The following is a 22,501-nucleotide window of genomic DNA, read 5'->3' on the forward strand; positions in this document are numbered from 1 at the left end:
AATAGGTGGTCCTTGGAATGGAAGAGGTGATTTTCCTCAGTAAGTTGGCCTTTGAAGTTGTCAAGTATCAAGTGTCCCATGTAAATATTTATTTTTGTTTGTTTGTTTTGTTTTTTTGAGATGGGGGTCTTGCTCTGTCATCCAGGCTGTATTTCCGTGCAGTGGCACAATGCTGGCTTACTGTAGTCTTTACCTCCTGGGCTCACGTGATCCTACAGCCTCAGCCTCCCAAGTAGCTGGGACCATAGGCGCACACCACCACGCCCAGCTAATTTTAGTGTTTTTGGTAGAGATAGGTTTTTGTCATGTTGCCTAGGCTGATATCGCCTCAGCCTCCCAAAGTGCTGGGACTACAGGTGGAAGCCATTGCACCTAGCCCCATGTAAGTATTTCTTAATGCAGTTGCCCCCACAGTGGGATCTAGGTCTGCTAAGGGGTTCCCGGGTTCCACAGTGCACTCTGTGGTGGAAATGACAGAGCCAAGTAGAAAACACAGCACTGACAAGTTTCACCTAAGAATTCTGATGGGTCTGCTTTTGTGATAAAAATCAAACACCTACACCAAAATGCCTTTGTCTTGAATTTTTTAAAAATCAGGGTCAATTTGCAGTTTTATAAGGACAGAATAAAAAATTTAGGTAAATATTTTTCCTGAAACCACATTATTACACACAGAACTAAAGCCATATTTTGAGAGACATGAAAGCTATTAAGTTTTAGTAATGAAAATGCTAATATATTGATGTGATTATTCATAACTAAATAGGTGCTAATTCCCTTCATTCCAATTAAGTTTAAAACGTTATCAATTGTTACTAATTTCTCAATGTACCCACATACATATCAGAACAGATAAAATTTTGTGTTTTTGTCCCTGAGGGTGATAAGACTCAGGAACATGAATTCCTAGCTCACATGCACAATGTCAGCTATTTCCAAAATAAAGAAGAGTAGCATAGCTGCAGAAAGATTTTTCAGTGCTTCCTATGTTTCAGATGTTAACTACTACGAACCAGGCCTAAAGGATCTCTCCCCACAAAACAGAATTAAAGGAATAGTATGGTAGCAGCCCCTCTCCTCTGAATATGTTTTATATCAAATATTACGAAATTACTGGTATTAAACCAGTTTTAACCTAAAAAACAGCAATTTCATATGTTCATCCTGGGATCCATTTGGCCTCACATCAGTATTTATCAGGGCTTTAAGATACGGGTAAGTCTCTCAACAAGACTTCAGCATGGTTCTAAGTGGCAAGTAGTAAAGAAGCAGAGCAGGAACCAGGATGCAGGACTGCCTGGAGTCAAGATTGTTTTGACTACATCACACTCCCAGATGCTGGCAACTCCTGATGCTCTCCAGCACGAGCCTTCATGAATCCAGAATTCTGAGAAGTACCAGTCCTCTGAAGCTCATTTTCCCGACTTTGAAGATTCATCAACATAATAGGAGCTCATCAAATGCTCGGGAAATTATTTTTCATTAGTACCAAGAATAGCCTAGAGTTCAACCATTTTTAGAGTAGTCTTTCCAAAATCACATGAAACTCCCTTGCCTTCTTTCGTAGAGTATGTTGAGGCTGTTGTGAGCATGGGGGTTTGCAGCAGCTCTCCTTAAGCCCTTGCTCTATCAACAGAAAGCACAGGGAGAGAAGCACAATACTCACTGATCCAGCCCTTCCTATGGAAATGGCTAAAGATCAGCAGTGGGAACACAAATTAGGGGGTACTGAATAGGGTTTAAAAATGTTTAATGGGATATATTTACATTTCCTAGCAAAATTAAGAAAAATTTTATCTTCTTTGGCTTTACTTGATAATGTGAATAAGAGAAAGATAGGTTCTGAATATAAATATTCTAAAAGGTCTATGCCAAATATTCCTCCTCCCAGGCAAATTTAACCTTCACTTCCTATCACTGGGATAAGTGGAGAGAGAGCTCAACAAAACCCTTCTGTTGATAGAAAGGTGAGGGATTTCTTTTTAAAAATGTGTGTTAGATTTAGGAATATTGATCAGATTCAGGTCTGAATCACTGTAGTTTTTTTTAAGTCCTTGCTAAGAAATCTCTTTACTCCATACCTTTGCTTTGGTCAGAAATCTCTCTTTGTCAATAATAACACTGCAAATTCAGCAGACCATTTGTTTAAAAACTTATGTAGAAGAAACAAATCATATACAAAAACTAGATGATTATGTACAAGTCTGAGAAAAAAAGAGTATAGCTGGTCAAAACAAACTTTGTTAAACAGAATTTTAGTTTGCAATATCCAAATTATCAAAGGAAAAACAATTCTATCATCAGCAAAACACAAAGACACCCAGGATCTTAGAGACACAGATGAGGGTTTATGGAAATGACACCATTCTGAACACTGTGAGATGAGTGTTAGCTAAACTCTGGTTCACTTTATGAAAAGGAGAAAGCAGAAACTAAAAGAAGACAGTATCAAGCCATGGAAGTGAGCTCCAGACGAAGTGAGGGAAAATAAAAAGGAAATTGAAAGGATAGATTCAACCTATAGCTACATTTGATGTATCAGCCCTGTGGGGGCCAGGGCAAGCTCACTGGCATTAGATGGGCACACCAAAAGTGACAGTAGGCAAAATTCCTACTCATAATCAGTTATAATTTAACTGGTTGTCCCTTAAGGTCTTCTCTCTCCGTTCTCCACTACATCTGATTTACCAAGGCCTATAATTCCACCTCCAAAGTGTCCCCTTAATCAAGACCCTTCTCCTCATCCTGGGACATGGCCATGGTGGAAATCCAGGTCTCTGTTTCTTCTCACTTGCTCTGGAGCATCAGCTTCCTGCCTCTAATCAATCCCTTCTACTCTCTAATCCACTCCCACTTGGCCTCAAGATTGAGCTTCCTAATACTGCCCGCACATAAACCTTGCATGGGACCATCCACTGTAGAATAAAGCAGAACTCCCCTAAATTTGCCTGAAGCAGTGGCAAAGGAGTCCAAGGAATTCCCCTGGGGAACATGGAGGAAGGAAAGTCTCAAGAGTAATGCCTGAATGAGAAACTCTTTTTTCTTTTTAATCTTCCCTACTTTGAGGAACTCTTGAAACAAGATAAATAATAGCCTCTCCTGCCTGGTCTCAGCATGATTCACTTTGTGCATGTGGGCGCATGTGAGAGACAGCTATTGGGTAACACATTTGCACCCCACCAAGGGGTGAACCGAGTACCTGTGGGTCTTGCTCCCAGGAGGCCTCCCCAAAACAATCTTCTCCTCACCGTGACCCATCTCCTCTAGAAAGGATAATCCTTCCTGTCCCTCACCTTGTCCCTAAAAACGGATCCTTGTTTAGCCAAGAACGTTTCCCTAATTTGAAGACGGGAGAAGATTTTTTAAATTTTAATTCAGGGACATATAAAAAGGGGGTTTCACTTTTTATGAAAGACAGTCTTCAATCTCTGATCACCCAGTCTACTTCACCAGCTTCACTCTCCCACTCACCACTCCATCCTGACTCCCCCTAAACCTGACATGTCTTAGACCCAGTAACGTTGAACTCTTCAGCCCTCCTCAGATACACCAGGCCTTTGAGGAAGTTTGTGCACACACTATTCCCTGTTCTTAGAACACCCTGGACTCTGAGTCAGATTGCCTGGCTTTGTATCCTGGCTCTTCCACCTACTACCTGTGTAATACACAGCAAGTTATGTAAACTTAAACTCTGTTTCCGTTTCCTCATCTGTTAAAAAAATAAATAAAAAGATAATAATAGTACAGGTTGCACATCTCTCATCCAAAATGCTTGGGAGCAGAAGTATTTCAGAACTTTTCGAATTTTAGAGTGTCTGCATTATACTTACTGATTTAGTTTCCCAAATCTTAAATTGTGGATTCTGAAATGCTTAAATGAGCATTTCCTTTGTGTGTCATGTTGGTATTCAAAAAGTTTCAGATTTTGGAGCATTTTGGATTTGGATGCTCAGCCTATACCTACCATGAATGGGGCACTGAAGATTAAATAAGTTAGTATCTGAAAAGCCTTTAGAATGCAGCTTACCACATTGTATTAAATAAATGTGTCCCACCACTCTCTCATCAAAAAAAAAAAAAATATATATATATATATATATATATATATATATGTTTGCTTGAAACAGTTGTGTGAATAAGGTCTGATCAGCAAGAATGAAGTCAGATGGAGAAGTTTAAAGAAAAAAAGTTACATTTACTTCCAGGATGCTTCACGGTCCCTACATATATCGAACTGAACAGTTTTAAGGCAGTCTAACTAAAGTTCTCCATAACTAACTTTTGTGCTAAGCCATATTTATTATATCTGGCTAAACAAGTGCTGGCATAAGAAAGGGAAAGCAAGCAGTATAGTTGCCGTATTAGTTATCAGTTTCTCTCCAATACTGAAAGTGAAAAACGGCTGTATTTTCCTTGGTTTCAGGTCAGTTTAAAAATCTTGGGATTGGGTCAGTTTCTGAGATTTCTACCCCACTCTCATCCCTTCTTCAATAGGTTTAAAATATTTTCAAATGTGGGAAACTGTCTTCAAAGGAAGTGTAAACTTTGCTTTTAAAGAAAGAGACCTGAAAAGCAGAGGTCCCCTGTGGAAGAGTATGTGCACATACAGGGCTCTGGATTCAAGCACACAGAGGACGAGAAGGTGGTACCTCACTCCCACCTGCTAAACCATGCAAACCCAGGAAGAGTTAAGAGAATTTTAGAAAAACAGGTCCAAATCTTTAGGCATCACTTAGGAAAGGAGAAATTGCATTAATAAGCCCTCAAGTTAGAACAATGTAAAAATAAATTTATTAAAGCCAGGTAAATTGGACATATCAACATGAACCCTGAACCATTTGAAAAAAATAACTATTCATCTGCTCTGTCACTAAAGTGGCTCTAGTACTAAATTAGCCAGCACTCAAACGAAACAAAACATGGTAATGTGCACCTTTCATGGCAAATTTGTTCTCTAGTAGAGCTCCCATAAAACAGAACCAGGGCTCTTTGATGAATCACTGATTCCAAGTTTGGTACAATAGAAACCAAGATAACTTCGGCATTTCCTGCTGAGAAAAAACAAAGGTAGTTTCAAAGACGTCTAGAAGTATGGATTAGTCCATTCTCATGCTGCTATAAAGAACCTCAGAGACTAGATAATTTACAAAGGAAAGAGATTTAATTGCCTCACAGTTCCACATGGCTGGGGAGGCCTCAGGCAGAAGGCACCTCCTCACAGGACAGCAGGAAAGAGAATGAGTGCTGAGTGAAGGGGAAAGCCCTTTATGAAGCCATCAGATCTTGTGAGACAAACTGCCACCATGATCCAATTACCTCTACCTGGACTGCCCTTGACACATGGGGGTTATAATTCAAGATGAGATTTTGGGTGGGGACACAGTCAAACCATTTAAAAGTGGTTTAAAATTAGAAATAAAGCTGTCACCTAGAAGAGGCTCCAAAAGGCCCAAGTGGAGCAAGAACATCAAGAAGAAAATTTTGGTCAACTGGTATGAAATGGGCTCAAAAAAGGCTACAAACCATGATGATGTTTAAAAGAAGAGTCAAGTAATATAAAGTAAAGCTAAGCAAAGTCCTAACCACGGATATAAATTAGCTGAATGCTGCTTAATTACAAAAACACAATTATCTGACCACCCGTCTTACACCCAAGGGGCACAATATGGTGAAATGCATATATGGTGAAATGTAATTCTGGTCTTCCAACCAAAAATCCTGTTGGAACGAATTGGATTGAAATGTATAAACCAGAATCAGGGGTAGGCTCTGGAGGAAAACAGGCTTTCTAAAAATTCTAGAAAGTTGGAGAGAGATATCGTTTAGGTACCCATCTGGGAACAGAACTACTTTCTCCCCCTAGTTGATTATATGGTATTGTTGACCTTGATTTTGGTTTAAGAACTAGGGCATCTTCATGTTTATAAAAATTTTATTAAAATGAGAAGCACGGATACTCAGTTTTCCTGAGTGAGACCCAAGTATAAAAGCCTATGGTATAGCAAAAATCCATGCTTAGTTTCAGATCTGGCAACAGCCTACACATAAACAAAACTGCATATGCCCATTAAGGAAACAGGACCCAGGGGGAAGTTTTGTTATTATAGGCTGCATTCACTTCTACCCTATTTGCTGAATCCACTTCTGCTACAATTCTGCATCCTTGGCTAATTAAACGGGAATGTTACAGTGGGAGTGAGTGTTTTGGAGTCTCTCCCTGTCAATCCATAATCAACCTGAAATACTGCTTGGCCTTTTATAATTAATAAATTCACATAAAAGTATACTGATTCTTATTTTTTCATTAAGTATTTTCTGCATAACAGACACTGAAAGCATAATATGTTCTACAATACAATACAGGATAAGAAGTATTATTCTAGGGTATAGAATTTGGAAGCCTCAAACATCCATCTTTCCACATTAATGAGGCCTAGAATGTTTCACTGTTGTTAGCAATGAGAGGTAGCCCACTACATCATCACCCCAAGATGAGTTATACAGTCATAGGTTAACCCACAGAGTTCTTGCTTTGAGCCCTTCAGCAGATACTGTGTATTGTGGTGTCCTCTCCTGTCCTAAGCCCCTGCCTCATGATGACAGGAAGGAGTTGCAATACAACTGGCCTAAAGACCCAGAGGCTGGAAAAAGCATTCAGGCTGGGTGCGGTGGCTCATGCCTGTAATCCCAGCACTTTGCGAGGCCAAGGTGGTCAGATCGCTCAAGTCCAAAAGTTCGAGACCAGCCTGGGCAACATGGTAAAACCCAGTATCTACAAATAATACAAAAATTAGCTAGACATGGGGGCGCACACCTGCATTCCCAGCTACTCAAGAGGCAAAGGTGGGAGGATCACTCGAGCCCAGGAAGCGGAGGTTGCAGTGAGTTGAGATCATGCCACTGCACTCCAACCTGGGCAACAGAGTAAGACCCTGTCCCCAAAAAACAAAAAAGCATTCGGTAAGTGCTGAGCAAGGACTCAGCTGTATTACTGAGATGAGTGTTAGAAGACACATGAAAGAGGAACAGATGGTAGAATAACAAGATCCTAGACGAGTTTCTAGAATGGGAGGTGCCAATACAGAAGCTACCTTACCCACCCTGCTTTCCATTACGCACACAAAAAACACTGCTCTGAATAACGTGCATATGTGAAATACCTAACACACACTTGACATAAAAGATGCTCAATAAACACTAGTTCTTGTTCTTCTCCACTAGTCCCATTCCCTAGCATCAGATAATTATTTTAACAAATTTATACCAAGCTGCTCCTATGGATAGCCAAGTGCTGGCTGATAGAAATAAAAAGACAACAACAACAACAACAAATACTGTCCTGACCTAGCTCCAATAATACTAAAGGAAAAATACACAAAATCACATAAATTAACCAATGCAATGTTTTCTCTATAAAAGTTCTTCTTCTCTTTTAAATAGGTATCTGTCTCCATGTTAATAGCCACGACTTCTAAGGTTTCTAAAACTATGAATACAACTTAAATGTCATACTTTTCTGGAGGAAAGAATATTAAGAAGAAACACTATGTACCTCACATAAGATGTATAAAGAGGCCATGTTCATTGCAGTGAATTAAATATGCAGATTATTCTAACCTAATATGAAAGTTTACTAAGTAACTTGCCAGGAAAAAACATTGCATGCCATCTTCTCACCTCTGTTACTCAGGCATCCCTTCCACTGGGCATCTGTTTAGTTTACTCAAGTGTGAGATGGCCGGTGGGGTGCTATATTTTGCAGAAGTATATGGTTTACAGGTAGCTATTTGCTTTGAAGAAAAAATACATTTCCAAGGCTTCCAGTTTCATAACTACTATGTATTGTGTTGTCTTTTCCTTACAAACATCTGTGCAACATTCAGATAATTGGGTTAGGAATATATCCAAGTGGAACCTTTGGAAATATAGCCAGAAAATAGGTTATAATGAATCATGCAAAGAGTGGTGAAGTGGACAGCGTGACTACACACATTGACAGATGAGTACACACTCATGTGCACACATGAAGGAGACCTTACATCTGAAACACAGCAGTGACATTCAAAAACGGTGTTTGACAAAAACGCTGGCAAACACATGCTAAAATTTAGGTTGAAATAACAGGGATCAGCTGTGTACTTCCTGTGACATACTCTTTTCCATCTTTAAGAATTTTTACCCTATTTTTTTCAAACACTGCCTATTCTAATTATAAACTCTGCTTACTGCTTGATGGAATAATGTGTTAATAAATCAGATGAATTTTATACAATTATTCAAAATAATTTTATATCCAAAGCTCAATAAACAATGAATAAGCTCATATACTTAAAATAATTAGCTGAGCACAGTGGATCACACCTATAACCCCGGCACTTTGGGAGGCTGAGGCTAAAAGATCTCTTGAGCTCAAGAGTTTGAGACCAGCCTGCGCAACATTAGATCTATTTTAAAAATATATTAATTAAAAAATAATAATTTATGACACTAATGGAATAGTAGAATTTTCCTTAAAATGGTCCTTTTGGATGCTTTATAGCAAATAATTGGGAGAAATAAAAAATAAGGGACTCAAAAACCCTAAAGTGAGTAAAAATGGAGATTCTACTGAAGCAACAGTAGGTTTATACTTCATTTCATCTAAATTGTACAGGCATCCTCCACTACTCTGTAAAACAACTGGGCTAGGCTGCCAAGTTAGCCTGAACTTTATTTTATAGTTTTCATTGCTATGATTCGGCAATTGCCCATTACTTTCAAATAATCAATGCATGGTTGAGAACACAGACAAACTACAGTTTCTGCTCTAAGAAGCATATCTCTTAGCATTCACAGTTGACACAAAGAGAAATATTTGAGTGAATCTGAACTTTTCTATGCTTGATAAGGAAAGAACATTTAAAGCAATAGGGGCAAATCACAATGTTCTTAACCAAAGTTGCCAGATTCTATAAATTCCTTCTGCTTAGTTCCCAAACACTTTGGGGAGGAATCCATACTTGGAGTCTCATGGAAGAAGAATGGATAAGAAACAGCTACTAGAAATATACTTCAGAAATACAGTACTAATAGTGCTTTCCCCAGAAAATGTAGCAAAGGCAATTTATGAACACGAAAATTTTTCCGTCATCAGGAAAAGCTGCCTCATGTAATGTTATAAATTACATGATGTTTTCCCCAGTCTTTACAAAGTGTACCAAGCTGAAAGCGGATCTGTAGGAGATAGTGGTTTCTAAATCACCTCAAAGTCAAATATTTTCTTTTTCATCATCATTTAGGAAACACATTAGTAACCTAAACCTGACTGAACCACACACCAGAGTTAAGAGGAATGAGTCCTGATTAAACACCTGGATCTCTTTAATAGCAACTTCAATATAATCATCAGTAACCACAGGGCTTTGGAAAATTAAAATGGTAATGCATGATCCCAAGCGAAGCTTCAGATGAACACCTCTAGCGCCATTTGAGGTTTGGAATTCACCAAATAATAGAGTATGAGCTAAAAAGGCATTTACATTCCAGCACCTGCCACTCATTATCTGCATCTATTTGGGCAAGGAATTAAACTTCTCTGAACTTAGGTTTCTTATCCTCAAAACAGGAAAAACACTACTCACGTGGCCCAATTCACATAAGATTGTAGCACCAGCAGCAGCAGCAGTAGAAGTAGTAGTAGCAATACAACTTTCATTTTTTGAGTGCTTACTCTGTGCTGTGAACTGAAAACAACATGGTGAGGTGGGATACCATGTTTTACAGATGACGAAGCTGAGGCTCAGAAATAAGAACTTGCACAGGGTTGCACAGTCTGTTACTGGCAGAATCTAAGTGTCAACACCAACTACTCTGACTTCAGAGGTCATAAACTTGTTCACATCTCAAAATGCATTCATATACATTATCTAATGAGGTAATCCTGTTGACTGCACACAGTTATGTAACGTGTTATTACTATATATTTTTAAAAGTTGCTAAAATGTATTTTCTACTGGAAACATAATACTATTCTTAGCAAAAGGACATCAACTCAAGAAACTATGGAAAAGGCATGAATGAATATGCAACTTGGAACCTGAAACAATGCAAAAATAAGACAAATAAAATAGATGTGACAGTTGGTGACATCATTTTGTACATTTGTGCATTCACTCACATCCGCACAGAGCCCCAGTCCACAAACATCAAATATCTCTCAAGATGTCAATGGAAATTGCTGAAAGCATTACAAAGAGCTGGGAGATTTGTCGTGTGTGACTCCACAAGCCAATGCTGATGACTTGGCAGGCCGCTCACAAGAGGTTATTAGGGACATAGGACAAGCATGTTAGGCTGCTAATAGCCTGTGGCCAAGTCTCTCAGGGAAAACAAAGCGCGGCAAGTTAGCAGAGCTGAGCATCTAGACAATGCTTTAGCCTCCTATTTGGTAGCCAAAAACAATTATGGTGAACTGGAAAGCTAACAAAGACATATCAACTATCCCTACATTGGCATATTTCTAAGTGTTTAAACCAGAGGAAAGATTTCATTCTCCAAGGACAGGTCAACGGAAATATGGCTAAATTCATGTTATTTGGTTGCAAACACTTTTCCCAGAAAGAAACTCAAAAAAAGTTGTTCTCTATATTTCTCCTCTACTTTCCTATTTTTTTCCATGAGACTATCCTCACTCCTTCCAGAGCCCCAGGCTGTCCCTCACATATGCCATCTCAGGCAGCAAAGTCCCAACAGCTCCTGGCCATCCTACCTCTTCCTTTACTATGCTGCTGCTCTTTGTTTCTTCTAAAAGAGATAAAATAACATCCCAAGACCACAGTGTACAGTTTCATAGACTGTTCACTACATAATCTCAGGTGGTGATCCCCTCGCAGAAATGATTTCACTCTCATCCTGGATATGGGCAGTGCACAATGTGTACAACCAAACTCAGCAGCCCTGTGTACAGATCCAACACCAGAACAGGCATGAAGAGTTTTCTGCATTCATCTGTTCGTTCACTCATTCAACTCATACAGAATTATTGTGTCTAGTGTGTACCAGACACTTGACAGGTCCTAGGCAAACACCAGTAAATAATAGTGTGCAATCCCCGCCCTCGAGGAACTCACGGTCTAGACATGTCAACAATGAGTAATATTACAGAATAAAGCACGTTATGTCTGGGAGGTAGTCTAAAACAGGAGAAAATCCAGACGCGGTCCTAGCACTGAGGAAGGGAGGGCACGTCTTACCACATTGGGGTTGACCTTATGTCGAAAGCATGTAATGTTCACCACATAAGGCCAATCGTCAGGCTCCATCAGTACCCCAGCAGCATGGGCACAAGTGACATGGAAGGAGGCTGGGCAGCGACCGTAGGAACACTGGATGCAGGCTCCAGAGACCCTCTTAACCCGGTGTCTGCAGAAGATGCATTTCTGGAAGGTTAAAACAGAGAAGAACATCAATTCATGTTCTGTAACCCAGTCATTTCCCACAATTTACAGAACAATAGCTACTAGAAAAGAAAAAAAAAAAAGAAAAAACTGATTATATCAAGAAGTCCTGACACTCCAGGGGCCCTAGTGTTGAGAGCATCTGTGGCAATGTAATCTACTTACTTTAAAAGAAGCACACTGCTATGGTCACAGACTACCAGACATATGTTTAACTATTTCTTGTAGCAAGGAAAGCCAAACACTTCTGCCTACTTCATACTCCCGTAGGCACAGAGCTCAGGAAAAGACCCCAGAAGTGCTGCTATAGATAATCCATGAATGCTGAAGCTACTTCTGTTTTACCCTCCTGTATTGCAGGTCTTTCTGTGCAACAAGAAGTACACTATGGGTTTGGAGGACAGGTCATTCTTTCATAAATTAGATGTGGTCTTCAAAAACACCCAAACAGCATAGGGGCAAGTTAAGTTTTCCAAAGACAAGGAAATGTAAAGTGTTAAATGGTCCAATGTGGAAACTAGTGTTTAATAATCCAAATCTGAACTCTTCATGACTGACAAAAAAAGTATGTCTCCCAAAGTGAGAAAACTGAAAATCACCCCAAAGGGCATAATTTGGTTGAATATCTATAGCTGATGATGCCTGCGGAAGAGAAGATGAAAATAAAAACAGTAATAATGATTACCACAATTCAAAAAGTAAATTGCACACAATTAGCCCTAAACATTATCAGTACATTTGTTATGAGAGAGAAAAACAGCTTCACTAAATGTAAGTTGTGAACTAATACTTGAGAGTTAGGAAAAACTGGTTGTAGAAAAACACAGGGCCAGCTCTGGAAAGCAGAAGAAACAATGATCAAAAGCTCAAATTTTCACTCCGAAGAGTAAAAAAGGTCTGAAATCTGATCAAATGTTGGTGCTCTTCTTTTATAGGTAGATTTTCTTTCCTGGGACAATAAAGGTACTTAAACTCAAACCCTTTTAAAAACTAATATTTTATCAGAGACTTGCAAGAACCAATGTGCATTTAACTACTAACTCTTCATGTCCTCACATCTGATCAGTGACTTGATCTTTTAGATTCTGTCTCTTAATCTTACCCTGATCTCTCCCTACCATCCATACCAACTGCCACTGCCTCCGTCCATGGTGTCTTGCCCAGCATCGTAATGGATTCCCGACGTGTATCTCCATCCTTTATTTCATTCTATCTCCATTTGTCTTCCCCAAAGCTGCCAGAGTGATTCTTTACAACGTGAATCTCATGTCACCACCACCGCACTTAATATCCTTCATATAATTAAAGGTTTCTCTTTATCTCCAAGTCATTCCAAAAAAAAAGGAAAAGCATTAGGTGGAAGAGCAAAGCTTATAAAAGGCCCTTTATGGTCTAAGTGTTACTTCTCACTAGTACCCGTAAGGACCCTACACGTTAAGTACTTATGTGATTTCCTTATACATCGAGATTCGATGTATAATCAAGCATTTTTAAGTGGAGATTGAGGATACAGCTTAGCTGATTGAAAAATCACACACAGCTGGGCGTGGTGGCGCATGCTTGTAATCCCAGCACTTTGGGAGGCCAAGGTAGGCAGATCATGAGGTCGGGAGATCGAGACCATCCTGGCTAACACAGTGAAACTCCATCTCTACTAAAAATACAAAACAAACAAAAAAAAGAAATTAGCCAGGCGTGGTGGCGGGTGCCTGTAGTCCCAGCTACTCGGGACGCTGAGGCAGGAGAATGGCGTGAACCCGGGAGGCGGAGCTTGCCGTGAGGGGAGATCGTGCCACTGCACTCAGCCTGGGCGACAGAGAAAGACTCTATCTCAATGAAAATAAAATAAATAAATAAATAAATAAATAAATAAATAAATAAATAAAATAAAAATAAAAAATCACACACATGTATATACACACAAATAGACAGAGAGAACCATAAAACTAAAAAGACATCATAATCTGCCTAAGAGCATGATTTAATATTCTATCATGGTATCTCTTAGAAATCCATGCTATCAGTTTCATTACATTGTTCGTAATTTTTAGTATTTTGGTATCTTTTTGCCAGTTCCAATTACTTGAAATGTGATGGCAGATACAAAAGCAAAAACTCCTATTAGGAGCCCTAGGTGTTTTCAATCTTTTAAGAGTCTAATTATACAACATAGAGGTTAGTGTTTGAATAAGTTAAGATATTGACAGGTATATAAAAGGTGAAATTATGTCTTATTTTCCTAATTAAATAAGATCTTTTAAGAGTAGGACAGAGTGTTGTGACTTAGCTAATGAAAGCATTGGTATCTCCCAACCTCCATCACCATTAACTTCCTCACCAAAGGAGTAACAAGACAGATTACACTTAAGCCCAGAGAGGATTCAATCCTTGGAATCTAAGGAGGGACTTGCCCTATTCCAGGAGGACCAGAAGTGGTGACTTCTAAGGACAGAACCACAGTTTCCTTAGAAAGTCAAGCTAACAGTAAACTATTACAGCTCAATGCTTTGCAAGATGTTTATTCAGAGTTGAGAAGACTTAAACATCACATAGGTTCTTGCGGAGACAGAGAACCCCATAAAACCTATGCGGGGAGCCGCTGTGAATGCTTCCTGTAAGACAGTTACCATAGTATTTCAGACCCCCGTTTTCATTTGCTTGTTGCTAAAATGGTTTTTCTCCCACCCTGGCAGAAAAATCTCTGGAATTTGATGCCTACAGATACCTGGGCTACAGTAGGTTTAAGACATCTATGTGCACTTAAGAATGTTACAAGGAAATATGTGCTATGAAAGAAGTGAATAAACTGCTGCCTGGCACTAGAATAATATGAACAGGCATGGTACAATGAATGAATCATGCCTGGGGACAACAGAGGGAAGAAAGCTTTAAGAAAAGCAAAGACAAACTGGATCAAGGTGGTACACTCAATCCCTGCTACCATCTATCCAGGCCCAACCCCTACATAACTATGTAGGAAAAAGGATGAAGCCAAAACAGCACTGACAAATGAGAGACAGTGCCATCAGAGGACCAGAAAATTTATGGAATTTCTAGATCATGGGAAACAGGTGGAATTAAACCAACAGAGAAACCAAAGAAGATAAGAACTAATGCAAAATAAGCGTTTGGCAAAGAATATCCTTCAGGCAAAGGATACCAAAGGAGTAAGAATAATTCTCAGCCCAAAAGCCTCAGAGCCACCCCAAACCAAGTATCCATAATACAAAAAGAAAAACAAGAAAAAAGGGGGGGGGGGAGAAGAATCCATAATTAAAAGAAGCAGAAACCCTGGGTCAACATGAGGTAATTTTTAAATTTTAAAAACAGTGCCACTCAGAATGTTTTTGTTTATTTATTTTTTTTGAGAAGGAGTCTCGCTCTGTCGCCCAGGCTGGAGTGCAGTGGCCAGATGTCAGCTCACTGCAAGCTCTGCCTCCCGGGTTTACGCCATTCTCCTGCCTCAGCCTCCCGAGTAGCTGGGACTACAGGCGCCTGCCACCTCGTCCGGCTAGTTTTTTGTATTTTTTAGTAGAGACGGGGTATCACCAGGTTAGCCAGGATGGTCTCGATCTCCTGACCTTGTGATCTGCCCATCTCGGCCTCCCAAAGTGCTGGGATTACAGGCTTGAGCCACCGCGCCCGGCCCAGAATGTTTTTAACATGATGTTTCTAAAGATCTTTAGGCTGAGAGTGGTGGCTCATAATCGCCTATAATCCCAGTACTCTGGGAGGCTGACGCAGGTGGATCACCTGAGGTCAGGAGTTCAAGATCAGCCTGGCCAACATGGCAAAACCCTGTCTTTACTAAAAATACAAAAATTAGCCAGGCATTGTGGTGAGCACCTGTAATCCCAGCTACTCAGGTGGCTGAGGCAGGAGAATCACTTGAAGCCAGGAGGCAGAGGTTGCAGTGAGCTGAGATCACAGCACTGCACTCCAGTCTGGGTGACAGAGTGAGACTCTGTCTCAAGAAAAGGAAAAAAAAAGTCTTTATGCATACTAAGATTTGGTAAACACTGCCGTAGGATAGGTGGGCTAGTTAACGTTTTCTCTATCCCTAGCCTACTGAGAAACTGACAATTCTTTGTAAATTTTATATTAGAGACAGGGTTTTGCCATGCTGCCCAGGCTGGATTTCAAAATCTTGAGCTCAAACAATTTGCCTGCTTTGGCCTTCCAAAGTGTTGGGATTATAGGCATGAGCCATCACGCCCAGCCTTGATTTTGCCTTCAGAATAAAGCCATGAGAATTACTAGAAAACCAAAGTAAATAATATGGCAGGGCAGAGCTCCTGTCTCATCTGAGAGTCAAGGCTAGAGAGGGAAGTAGAAAAAAAACCTTGAATCAACCCCAAACTCAAGATAAATGGAGTTTCTGTATAAAAATATATATTAAAAATAAAAATTGAAAAATAAAATAATAAAATTAAAAAATAAAATTGAAAAGTGTATGTTCTGTAGGGAGGGGAATGAAAGAAGGTTAGAGAGCACTGGATTCCAGGGAGCTGCTCGCCCAGCCAAAAGCTGTTAGTGGGTATCCCTGACAGGACCGTTCTGGCAAGGCTAATGTCAAGAAGAGAACTGGCTCTGTTCTGCCCCAAGGTTCTAGCACATCTGGGTGGGGCCACTGAATTTGCATTTTTAACAAGTTTCCAGTGATACTGATGCTGCTGATCCACAGCTTACACTTTGAGAACCATGAGGTTACAGGGTTAAAAAGTGAAAAGGTGTCACTCATGCTGACAGCTTCTAGTATAAGGGAGTTAAGGAAGTGCAATGATTTTTTTTCACCTATTCTTCAGTGTCAAGGGCTGAGAGAATCCTCAGGCCAGTGTGATTTATACAGCACTGTACTTTCTTGGGGGACTGGATTTCCATACTTATTCCAGTGGCATAGGCCATTAAGGCTACTAATGGATTGCAGAAGTAATGAAGTATCTGGCAATGAGGCTTTGTGTATCATTAGATTTCCTTCAGCATCCAGCTTGGCAAAGGGCATCAAGAAATGATGAGCTGTGAAGGAGCTGGAGGTTCAAAGCACATCTCCTTCCCCTTTTTCCTACTGATATGATTTCTGACATTATTTTTGTTGTTGTTTTGCCAGTTTTATGATTCTTTTTTCTTACACAAATAGGCAGGTAATTCCAAAACAGGTGTGAATGCTTTTTAATTGTTGTTTCGTGATCAAGTCACAGGCTAATGATAATGATACATTAGCTAATTTCTTTTGCCTTTTGCCCCCTAAAGACACTTTTTCTAAGTACCACACAGCAAGTTAACATTCCCAGCTCAAACAGGCAACAATGTTTGGCTCAACAGACATCACTATTGCTGCAGGCAAGTCAAAGGATTGAGACTAAAACCTTCAGTTTGCTCCAAGTCCTTAAATACAGGGTTCGTAATAGAATCCTTTGATTTTTAACCCTACCTGTAAGACTTATGTTCTGCTCATTAGTATTCATTAAGTCAATCACTCATGTGTCAATACTGGCTAGCACTGGGGGAAGTCTGAGTTCTACAGTAAGGAGGATAGTCTAGCCACAATAAAATGCAGAATGGAACAACTGCCATTTGAGAGTGAGATTCAGAAGGAGAAGAGAGAGTAGATTAATAAAGAGAAATCAATTTATCTAGTCAGCTAAAGAGTGGCTGGGGAAGGAAGGAAATGGAGGATATTGAAAAGCAAGGTCCCCAGTGCACTGACACCACAGGGTTTGGGCTGCTTTGTGAGAGGCAGCAATTAATATGCAGCCTCATCCACATATGAATGATACGATAAAACAAATCCTGTTTACTTGGGCAACTGGTCATAACATGATAAGTCCTCTGTCTCTCTTCCCAAAAAAAGTTATTTCTTATGCACTCCGAGTTCAGAGCATTAAAATAAATGGCTCATAATGCCAAGAGTGTTGAATTAAATCCTTATCATAAATAAGGTATAAGAAGCCATTTATCTCAAGGCTTTTTGTTTGGTAAAATTCACCCTGCAAAAGGTGAGAAAGCTAAGAAAAGTCAAGTAGCGGGGAAAGGCCAGTAGGATGAGCTCAGTTGGGCCAAGAGACAGAGCTAAAAAAATGGACAGAGTTGGCCAGGGATCAGATATAAGGTTACATGTATTCACAATAAGGCTAATGAGTCACTGTTGGCACTGAGAAAATGTTAAATAAAAATCACAAAAGAATTCTAGAACTTGAAAGGCCAAGGCAGTTCAGACACAAACCAACAAATTAACAAATGACTTGTGAAAAGTACTACGCCAACAGCACAGTCATATTTTGTTTTATTTTGGATCAACAGATACATCACAAGGAAGATCAAGTATTAATCCTTTCGGAAGCACCTTTTAAGCCAAGTAGCAGAACACTGACTGTACACATAAACAGCCACTAACTATATGACTGCTCCCTTAATGCATATAATGTATTATTTCACTCTTTCAGCCATTTCAATACTTACTAAATATCTTCTATGTACGATCATTTTGCAAAGTGCAAAGGTAGAAAAATGAAAAAGATATACAATCCTTGTATTTAAGGAGCTTCATTTGGTATAAAAAATAGCTATAACAAAAGTTTTACAACCATAATCACAATAGGAAAGATAAAGTACTGACAGATTTAAGAGACGATTGGACTGGCAGGGCAAGGCGAAGCAGCATGTGAGCCTCACTGGGTTACCTACCCCCACCCAGCCCTCAAACCATTCTACTGAGCAGATATAGAAGAGGGACAGGAGAGGATGAACTTCATGACAGCTACCTGAGGGGCACTAAATACAGGACAAGGAAGCAGGTATGATTCTACTTTGATGACTCAGGTCATGGAGGAGCCCATGATGTGGCAGGAGAGTATAGGCACCTCGCCTGTGTACCACTCTGAACTGAAGGCCAAGAGTCACCGCGACCAGACACAGCTGGATGAGTTCCTTCCCGATGGCTCCCAAGAACTCATAATAAAGCAAAAACAGGGTTTCTCTCAAAGTTTTCTGTAATTAATTTCTCGGAGTTTAGATGCTGTGTGCAGTGCATCGGCACCAGGTCAGCTGCTGCACTGGAAGGTTACTGGCAGACATGCTGCACGCGGGCTGAGTCTGCAGCCGCAGGGACCCAGGGCCTGCCTCATGGCTCACAGAAGCTACCCAGCAGGATTTTAAAGGACTATGAAAGCCATAAAGAAGAGGTAGACTGTGAGCTTACCCTGAAGGACTAGCTGACTTCAGCCACTGCATGTAGGAGTGGGATGAAGAAGGAGGAAAAACATTCTAGATGGAAGTAACAAAGCTCAGAAGGAAAAAAAAAAAAAAAAAAAACATGAGCAAAACGGAGTCAGGAAGTATGAGCACAGCCAAGGGATGGCAGGCTGAAAAGGTGGGATACTGAAAGGCCTTGGACTGTACTCTGGCACAAGCTTCACTTGCCCAGGTGAAAGACTCACTATCGCTTATTAGTAGCAGCTAATTTTTAGGTGGAAATTAGGACTACCATTTTATTACAATTCTCTGAGTGGCTCTGGGTTAAGCCTCAGGCAATCAAGCAATTCTACAGACCAGACAACCCAGAAAATCAGCATCATCTTTAGCTGGAAATGCCTGTTGGTCAGGCATGTCTCTTTGTCCATCTTTTGCTCCTTTAGAGTGGGACAAATTCTAACCTGCCTTTTTATTAAAGGCACCCGTCACAGTATACAAGCTAAGTATCTGGGGAGTACCTCGACCAATTGCCATACTCCTCTAGTCTTCCAAGTAGGGAGTATGTAGTACTTCCTAGTTGTCTGTCTGTGAATTCAGACAGACCTGGTTGGGAACTCTAGCCTGGCACAGGAATAAGGGTAAGTCACCGAAACTGCAAAATTAACATGGCCCAAACAGACAGAAGTGAATGGGTGAGAAGGTTGTGGGTGAAAGAGGCCAGTCTCTGGATGCTTTCCCTAGAGCAAGGGAAAAGCATCCGGAGACTGGCCTGGATGCTTTTCTCTGGCCCTTTCCCTAGAGCCCTCTTAGCAGAAAATAGTGCTTCCCCTCTGCACTTAACTACCTGTGCTGTGCAGAAAACGCACACATAAAAGCAGCATTTACAAAGAAATTAAATATTAAAGGCAATAAAACAATCTCAAGTTGAAAGAAGCACTTCACTGATAGCATACAGCAGCATTTGCTGATGAATCACAAAATAAGCAATGTTATGTATGTTGAAAAAAATCGATCACTTACCATTTTTACTTCTCTCATAGCCTGTTTGGGTTCTATCCTTTATTTCAAATTTAAAGGGCAAAAGGGGCACACAATGATAGCATATAGAGAGCTTTATTCTGAATCCTTATGAAGTGCCACTAAACATCTTTCAGCTGACGGGTGGGGAAAGCAACCGCCTAAACCACAGAACAGGTGTTCTCTAAGTACTTCTGTGTTTGCGTTTTCATTTCTTTTTATGTTCCTATTAAAGAGCATCTATTTCCTAAAGGAAATTTCATTATTTGAAATTACTGTTTACAGAAATCCTTACTCTCATTGGATAAAGCATTTATTAGTTCAACCCAGAATTACTGAATTATGTGGTTAACAAAAGTCACTCTGTCCTTTCTGATACAACTGTACCCTGCTAGAGTCACGGAGGTATATGCTCTCTACCCTATAAAAATCTACCCAGATTGGTTTAATTACTTATTACTTAGAAGAATTTCTTAACTCTATTCAACTTACCTAGTTTTAGATCTCTCTGAATTCATGTTGGAAACCATAATATTTTAATGATTGAATTCACATTAGTTAAATTAAAGGACACACAATTTTCCCATATGGCACAATTTAGGAAGGCTGGCTTACAAGCTCTCTATTGCTCCAAGAACAAGCAAAAAAAAAAAAAATCTGTATTTATTATGAATATCAGGTATGATTTGCTATTGGCATTACGGAAGCAAAGACTAGTACACATTTTCTATTTATTTCTGGCCTTGGACCTGAAGGCCTAAAGGTATCTGAGAAAAAACAACAACAACAACAACAGGATACATCAAAGATAAGAACTAATTATCCTTAGCAATATTTGTTCTTGGGCAGTGCAAATATCCAACAGCATGAAAGGTTGCAGTTGTGGTTTGCTGACATTTTTTCAGAGAGGAGTGTACAGTTCCTTAAATCTCTGTTTCATGTATATTTGTTGAAATACATTCATTTATGAGGACCGGGGTGGAACAGTAAAGATATCTCTGATTCATGGATGTGCAATAAAGAAATTGTGTCCCACAAGTGAGTTTCAAGCACCTCCATCCTGTCCAACTTCCCCTAGGCATTTTTTAACAGTTTAGATGAACCTTTGTAGACATTCCTGCTGTATATACTTACCTTGGTTACAGTGGTTGGGAAAAGGAACAATAAAAAGATCTCATCATTTTTCTTTGATAACTACACAAGCTGCCATGCTGGGGTATTCTTCCTTTTCTGAACACTAGAAGCTATCCCAAGGCCCCTGAGTGCATCTGACCCTTATTAGAAACTGTCACCCATGAATTGTTCTGTCTGTGACCTGCCACAACCTCTTTGCCTCTTGTCTTTCAATTATGCTATCAGCAGCCCACATTGAGGAAATTTATGATTGAGTTGAAATACCCACACACTGTGTCTCCAAATAAAACTGAGGAAGCAGTGATGAAAAGCTATAAAGTCAATGCAGTGCAGACATGTCCCGGGTGACCTTTCAGAGGAAGCGCCTTTTCAGGGGAGACAACTGCGGCCGTGAGAAGAGTTAACTCAGTATATGGTTCCTCTGTAAGGACACAGGCTGTCCAGTCCACAGCCCATCCCTTCTCCTGTAGCCCCCAACCACCACCTTCCTCTACGTTAAGGATCTGAGATGGTTACTACAGGAGAAAAATCACGCAGCAGGAGTTTGTGGATTTGTCTTCTAGATGAGATAAATGCGGGGTTTCCAATCTTAAGTGGCCCTTAAGGTCACTTAGAAATTCCTTTTACCTTTCCCAACTTAAGGAATGGACAAAAGGTAGTAAAACAGGCTCTGTTAAAGCCTGAATCCTAACCCTGCCACCATGTGGCTTTGCACTGTATTACTCATCAGGATACTGCTTCTAGATTATCCAGGCCGACTTCCTTTGAGGACAAGTAAAAGGTCAATATTTTTGCAGTGATCTATTTGTGATTAGAACAATGGGTCACTTCTCCAAGCTTAGTTGCTTCACTGGATAGGTAAAGATGGTAACAGCACCTATTCCTCATGAAGCTGCCCTTAAAAAAACAGCATACATAAGAGGTTTAGTACAGTACCTGATACACAATAAAAGGTAAATAATGCTGCTGCCCTTATCCTTCAATAAATCTGTTTTAAAACATTACTTCTCTTCAATCAGAACTAAAGTCCTCACATTCTAAAGACAGTCGTGCCTCTTCCTTCACCTAGATAATACCAGTCATGGGGCATGAAATTCCTCAACTTCCCTCCCCTCTACCTTCAGATCCACAGATGGTTTCAAAATATTTATGCTCATAATTACTTAGACATTATACAACTAAGTACATCTTCTTACTTAATGCATTAATAGATTGCTGCAGTACAAATTAATTTTTATAATATTTTAATAACCGTACTTCAATATAATTGTTTCCACTGTAATCCTGTGTATTTTAAATACTTAAAAGTATTTTTCTGAGAAGAGGTCCATACGCTTTACCAAAAACTGCCAAAGGAGTCCAAGACACAAACACAAAAAAACCCAGATGAAGAACAATCAAACATGCTGACCATCCAACGCCAAATGAGAAGCGTGGATTGTAAGTTACATGAATACAGTAACAATAAACATGTACGTATGTGAGCAGAGATAAAATGAATAAGCAAAACTGAAGAACATCATGGTGTAATTAGGGGAAGCTTGAGTTTTCTTTTCTCTTTTTTCGTGTTGTTATTTTACTATTTTTACTACAATAATGAAAAAAGATGGAGCATAAACCCTGATTATCTTTAGAGCTATTTTATTTGTCATATTGTTTCAGACTCAGAACTGGCAGATTCACTCACAATGAATCAACAACACAATGCTCTACCCTTCATTTTC

The 22,501-nt window shown here is 39.8% G+C and overlaps 1 protein-coding gene across 3 annotated transcripts in view; it reads right to left on the reverse strand.

The window, feature by feature from the left end:
- The window catches only part of KDM4C (lysine (K)-specific demethylase 4C), a 381,948-nt gene that overhangs the window by 55,825 nt on the left and 303,622 nt on the right, over positions 1 to 22,501 (reverse strand). For 2 of the 3 annotated variants that reach the window (XM_011937297.1, XM_011937295.1), the window contains exon 17: positions 11,232 to 11,417. In XM_011937297.1, the coding sequence (XP_011792687.1) occupies positions 11,232 to 11,417 (186 nt within the window). Of the gene's footprint in view, positions 1 to 9,620; positions 9,723 to 11,231; positions 11,418 to 22,501 lie in introns of all 3 variants that reach the window. The other variant, XM_011937294.1, reaches the window with a different exon arrangement.

The sequence above is a fragment of the Colobus angolensis genome, unplaced genomic scaffold (assembly GCF_000951035.1).
Source record: "Colobus angolensis palliatus isolate OR3802 unplaced genomic scaffold, Cang.pa_1.0 Scaffold162, whole genome shotgun sequence".
NCBI lineage: Eukaryota > Metazoa > Chordata > Mammalia > Primates > Cercopithecidae > Colobus > Colobus angolensis.